This window comes from Ctenocephalides felis, unplaced genomic scaffold (assembly GCF_003426905.1).
Source record: "Ctenocephalides felis isolate EL2017-DRISC unplaced genomic scaffold, ASM342690v1 CF-g0.4_SCAFFOLD_01492, whole genome shotgun sequence".
Lineage (NCBI taxonomy): Eukaryota > Metazoa > Arthropoda > Insecta > Siphonaptera > Pulicidae > Ctenocephalides > Ctenocephalides felis.
The window spans coordinates 15,697,482-15,704,459 of NW_020537646.1; the positions used below are offsets into that span (position 1 = coordinate 15,697,482).

Sequence of the window (6,978 nt, forward strand, 5' to 3'; positions counted from 1 at the left end):
TGAATAATTGGATAGGTAAGTCGATAGTTGTATGCATATAAAAATCGACATAGTTTCTTTAGTTCAAAAGTATATTTCAAAATTATTTAGGGTCAGAAGCAGTCATCATAATTGATTTTAGATTTCATTCAACGTAGGGTTTAGATTCGGTACATAATAAAAAGTTTTCTTGTTATAATTTGTTAGGGTATTAGCGCCCCTACTATCATAATGCTTGTATGCATGTATGGAGGGGCACTATGAGTTTTGAATGTGATGCACAGGTAGGTTTATATATGTATTACTATTTTTTATTAGTTTGGCGTATTATGTGCGACGAGCCTATGAATTTGCTTCGTGTTGCAATTGTTCGTGATGTTCCTGATCACACATACATCTTCAACAAATTCATAAGCAATTATTGAATAATCTGAAATGTTATCCTATAAATTATAAAAATTATTATAAAATTTTAATCTAAATTAGCAACATACATATATATTTTTGTGTAATATCAAATTTTGGTGTAGAATTTAGATTAAAAGTTTAGAGAGCGAAGTTAAACGTAATATAAGAAGAAACATGTTATACTTTTTGTAAAGTTAGCATATTGATGTTGGAATGGAACATAATTTTTGTTTGTAAAATAAAATTGTAGTGAGTTTTATTAAACGGTATTTGTCATTTTTTTTAAATTAGAGAAAATTTTACATAAAACTTTTTATTAAAATAAATAAAAATATTGTAGTACAAAGCTTGCACACAAAAGCTGCTTTATCTATCTTCATTAAGTTCTAAAAGCCAAACAATTTTTTTTCTACCTAATTATCTGAAGTATAAAAATAAAAAAAGCAGGAAATTCATATAATTTCGCCTCGGAATTAATTAATCTCGTGTTTACACCAGCGTGTAATGCAGCAGCAGAAGCTGAAGTAATATTTCATATACCGTAATGTCATTTACGACTCGAATTACCCGCGAGTTTTAAATTAACCGAGAAAATGTTTGCTCTGATTATTCGAAAAATACGTTATTTATCTGCACTCGCTTTCGATCTCATCCGACCGATAGTATCCAAGCACGAAGATAAACACCAAACACCGTTGTTTAACACATAAAACAGTTTATTTTATAAAAGTCATTTGTAAATTATTATTGGTGTGTGTATGAATTCATAATTGCACGCAAAAATTGTACATCATAAATTTCTCAGTTAATTTTAAATTTAACAGAAGTGACACTGCTGTACGGAATAGCGAGCCGCCTAGTAGCGCTACTACTAGGAACATTACAGGCACAACAACATATTTTAAGATTTTTCATTTATTATTAATAACTAGTGGTGCATGGCAATGTGCCTTAAAGCAAATCGCGTACCGAAATTCGGAAATTCTCGTACTAAAAAACTGAATTTTTAAAAAGAACATTAAAATTTCTTCAAAACTTTGAAGTTTTTTGAATTATTCAAATCAGACGCTCCGTTCTCTCAAAAACTGGAATACCATTTTTGGCACATTTTCCGTATCTTCGAATTGGCTAGACCTGCCTTTGCCAAAAAAACTAGTCAGCAAGTCTCCTTCTCAATAGGAATCGAATGTTGTCTGAATCATTCAAATCGGTTGATCCGTGTTCGCAAAATCGTCGACGAAGAATTGTATCTACACATACATACACACACACATACATCCATTTTACCCTACAGGAAATTAAAATTCTACATAAAAATTTATTAGGTTTAATTTATTTATAAAAATGAATTACGAATTAGAACTTTCAATAATTTAATCTGCGAGGCGACTATAGACGACACTCGTACACGCAGGTAGTCATGAGGATATAGTATTTTGTAAACCTCTGCAGTTCTTCTGTACTTATTAATACATATTATGCAGACTTGAATACTTTTGATAAATTTAACTTTTAATGTTAATTTTTCATTATCTGATACTATTTGTATATTTAGTTATTTCATATAAATAAGTTCAAGACCATTATATTATTATTATTTTAAAAAGCAACAGCTTAGTGACAGACAGCATAAAACAATGAAGAAAACCTGACAAAATCGTATCAAATTCCAAATTTTTAAGCTTTTAATTTCAAATATATCAAAACATAAAAAAAAGTCAGAAATTCCACATTTTATTTCAACCATTAATTTTTTGCTAATTAATGTACGTATAAATTAAACACCTATTATAATCGATCTATTTTGATACTAAAAAATTGGGTCAAGTAGACCATAAATCTTAACAAAAAAAATGCACCGACGCGAGTATAGAATTTGTTTTTGAATTTGTAGAAATAATGGAAGGTGCAAGACAATACTATTTTGATTTCGTTCCAATGAGCAATTCCAACGCATTGTTAATTCGTTTATTTTTGATAGAAAATAAACAATTGATTATCAAGTTTATAAAGTAGTTCATGGAGAAGAGCAATGTGCATTGTACTATCCCAGTCGCAATTATGGATGATTAAAACTTGTAAAAGGTTAATAAAATTTATTTTTCACTTAGTGGTACTGGCATAGTGGTATAATGGCATGGTGTCGTAAACTTATCGCAAACAAATCAGCACCTCTCTTCATCAATAGGAATCGAATGTCTTTCGAATTATTCAAATCGGTTAATCCGTGCTCTCAAAATCGTCGATAAAAAATTGTATCCGCACACAAACACACATACATCAATTTTTAAAGTATGTCACAATGTCAGAAAACATTATATATGAAAATTATCGATTTTTTTGCGATTACTATAATTTACCCTACGGGTTGGTAAAAACTTATAAAAAATATTTATTATGTAATTGTTATTTGTGTTTTTTGAGCAGAAATTAAATAAAGATTGGTATATTTGAAATCAATTAATTGTATTATTGGTCAAAAAATACCTGTGATCAAAATATTCCATATATTATTTTGAAATTAAAAGATTCAATACAATAGTTTAAAAACCAATATGGAAATTCACATATCGCTCAATCGTGACAATATTATTGTAATTGGCCGATTTTTGTATTAACAATATTGTTATATATTTATTGAAAAATTATAAAATACGCATATTTTTCAATAACATGTTTTAACTTCAATCTTGTTATAGCATAATATTATTTAAAGCAAAGATAGATAACTATAGATTTATCATGAGTTTGAATAAGTTTAATAATGGTATGAAAAATATTTTTAAAATCATATCCTATTACCATAAAAATATTTTGCAAATTAATTGAGCATTCTTGATCGCATTTGCGTATTCCGTGTCATTAATCTATATCTTTATACTGAATTTTTAATAAACTAATTTGGTATGTTACTAAATCTTCTATTTGCGTCATTAGAAATGCTTTTACGTAATAGTTGACAAATATATGCATTTGCATAATTTCGTGAAATTATGTCAACATTCTTGATATCCTACTAAATCTATGCAAAAATCTAGATTCTTCTCGACATTGCTCTTCAATTTATATGGCAGCAAAACATATTAATATATGCCAACATATGCGTGTTTTTTTCTATCATGTGTACACAACAATTATATCGATCAACATTTAGAAAACATGTTTGTTATAACACGATATCTAATGAAGAATTAAATGAAAGATATAGCTAAATTTATGCAAATTGACTTGGAACAAAATCGTTGATCTTTAAACACGCAATTAATTAAAGCATACGTGAAATTTATTATGACTGGATGTGAAGAAATATTTAAGTTAAGTCCACATGAAAATTATGGTAATTAATTTTTGTTAAGGGGGACAAGAAATGCTCAAGGCAAAGTAAATATTTTATCTGGTGAAATGTAGAATAATCATATAAATTCTGTATAAAATTTTTAATGCTGTATTTCCTCATTTCGAGGATTCAAATTACTTTTTATTATTACCAAAGTGTGGAATTAAAAACCATCATTCGAACAGGTTTTAGATAATATAAAAAATAATGGCGTTAAAGCAAAAGATGTTTTTTTATATCTGCATTGTCCATTTAACGTAGTTTTTTATGCATAATCAAAAATTTATTAAAATATTCAAAAGGCTCATAAAATGTTTTATAGCAATAATTTTTATAGTATTTCATCTCACCTTGCTTCATTCTCGTTGCGTTGTAAAAATATTTTAAAACTACTAAAAATACAAGTTAAACTCATCATTTTAATTTCCCTCATCTTGTATAATTTTTTTAAATTTTTATTTTATATTTAGCAATCAGATATACAGAATTTCAAAAGACAATAGAAATCAGATATTGACATAAGAAAAAATTTATATGAAATATCGTTAGATTAAATTAAATCCATGGGATTGCGTCCTAATCAATGTTTACAAAAAAATGGAATAGAACAACCATAGGGTTGCCTTCTAATTGTCAATCATCACGAATAGGAAAAAACAATATGTAATTGTAGTAATTGAATTTATCATATACTTGAATGTTCAGTAATAAAACTAATAAAAAAAATCAACAAGCGCGCAGCCCACCTTTAAAAAATTTTATGATTTTTTATATTTAAACCTATTTTAGTAGATCGTATAACAATGTATTATTACATAAAAAATAAAAAAAACGATTTTTTGTATGAAAAAGATCTGAATTTATTAATATTAGCTTTTTTTACACAAGTGAACTTCGTACTTACACAGTGCTGTTACCAACATGAAAATATTTTATTTAGACATGACTGATTACATGCTGTCAAAACAAAAGAAAGCAAAATGATATTTTTTTTAACTTTTTACATAATCATATAACTATTATTATTATTAATAAATAATTAATTTTAAAATACTAATTTAAAAACACAAAATTTACTAACTTTCTGGATGAAAAAAAAAATTACACATAATTATGCTTATACTGTTGACGAGTTATTTTGCAAACTTCACTTTGTTACTTGTCAAAAAGGAAAAGTTTAGTGATACTTTTGGTAAAAGAAAACGTTTGGTATAACTTTTATAAAATTTGTATATTTTATACTACATTTTTACAACAATTTGAAAATGAGCAAAGATTCCAGACAAAACAATCAATTTAAATTTTCCAACCATTTTCGAAGAATAATGGAGAAACAACGATTTGGATTACATAGATGGAAGATCAGATTCATTGGTATAAAATTGGAGAACATTGAACTAATTTTGGAGAAACCACATGGAATGGCATCGTTCTCCATGCGATGGATTTGCAAAGCCCTGCCCGTCATTTTATCCTGTAGCTTCCTGATATTTGTAGCGCTCCAACTGATGCACACGAATCTAATAACGACTGAAGTGCCAGTCACTTCAGCTAGAACGACTGAAGTATCAGTTTTGGTAGACACCAGGAAAAAAATGAACATGGAAGATTTACTAAAGGATGTGCAGATTCGATTGCCAAGTTTGCCTCTGTGGTCTTTGAATGCAACGATACAGACCAAGCCTTTGTATAAAAATGCAACGTGTGCTAGGTATCCTTCGGTGTTTGATTTGGAGTTTAATAATATTAATTGGCAGACTTTGAAGACGTCCAATGGTACGTTCCAGTTGTACAATGCGTACTATGATGCGAGACGAAAAAGTTTAATTGGACCATCTGTTAGAATTTTGGGTATGATCGATAGGATAGAGCCTACTATAATCACTTATTGTCAATTCTGGTTTGCTGATCAGCAGACTCCTGTATTCGCAAAGTTGTTTGAATACAAATATATTTGGAACAAAGCTTTTGGCAACTACAAACAAAATATTTACCAGCCTTACTTGATGACGTGTAAAATACCAGTTAAATATCATGGTCGAATACCAGCTTCAGTTTCAGTTGTTGAGACACCTTGTGATAATGCCACCAATAACTTAAATGTTCTGTACGATAAGCCTGTCAAGAAAAAAGGATTTGCAGTTTGTGTAAAAGGATTAGATTTTCTTTATGAAGATTTATCTGTACATCTTGTGGAATGGATTGAGTTGCTGAACATTTTAGGAGCTGAGAAGATTTATTTTTACGAATTGCAGGTTCATCCGAATATTTCCAAAGTTTTGAAATATTATGAAAACAGGGATATGATCCATGTTACTCCATTGACTTTGCCAGGTAGTCAACCCAACATTCCAGGATTTCAACATTTGTACTTGACAAAGAAGACAAATACCAAGCGTCAAAATGAAGTCATACCTTACAATGACTGCCTGTACAAAAATTTATACAAATATAAGTACATAGCCTTGTTGGATATTGATGAAGTAATCATGCCTGTTAAAGATGCCAATTGGAAAGACCTAATGTTGAGGATACGTCCAAAATCTATGATAAGAAGAAGAAAGAGAACCAGAGCCAGTTATGACGTCAGGAATGTGTATTTCTTAGACAAACACTTGCATGGGCATGGCTGGTATAAGGACATTCCCAAATACTTGCATATGCTGCAGCATGTGCACAGATCCCAAAACTTTACCAAACCAGGTCAATATGTAAAATGTTTCCACAATCCAGAAAGAGTTCTGACTTTACACAATCATTATCCTTTTGCTTGCATTGGAGGAGCCTGCAGCTCTTACCCGATTGAGACTGCAGATGCCCAAATGCAGCACTATCGAGCAGATTGTGTAAATGGTATGCAAAATTGTGCTGAATACAGCGAACATAGCATTGAAGACACGACTATTTGGAGGTATAAAGAGAAACTTATTAAAAGAAGTAACTCAGCTTTGGCTGCTTTAGGTTTCTTCGGGGATAGCAAAGTCGATATACAAAGACGGTAGTAGAAGTTGAATTACATGTGCCAACTCATTTTTTTAGTTCCCTTTTGTGATGTAAAAATTTAAGACCATTTTCATATATTTTTGTAATGATTGAATAAGATTCATCGCTTGGCATTTATTGTAGTCAAGTCAAAGAGAAGTCTTTGTATGTAGAAAATTTAGTATTGCATTTATATCAAAATGTTTATTTTAGGATGTAGATGTAGAGAATATTTTCTTGTAATTTGGTATTAATAAAAAAGTAATAAAAAA

The 6,978-nt window shown here is 29.3% G+C and overlaps 2 protein-coding genes across 2 annotated transcripts in view; both read left to right on the forward strand.

The window, feature by feature from the left end:
- The window catches only part of LOC113370924 (filamin-A-like), a gene marked incomplete at its 5' end in the record, with an annotated part of 26,377 nt that extends 21,669 nt beyond the window's left edge, over positions 1-4,708 (forward strand). The window contains 1 exon segment of the mRNA XM_026611594.1: positions 4,665-4,708. Coding sequence (XP_026467379.1) covers positions 4,665-4,708 — 44 coding nt within the window.
- Positions 4,709-5,049: 341 nt separating this feature from the next.
- Positions 5,050-6,726, forward strand: LOC113370925. The gene has a single exon (XM_026611595.1). It carries the CDS (start codon positions 5,050-5,052, stop codon positions 6,724-6,726), a length of 1,677 nt encoding a protein of 558 aa, XP_026467380.1.
- The last annotated feature ends 252 nt before the right edge of the window (positions 6,727-6,978 follow it).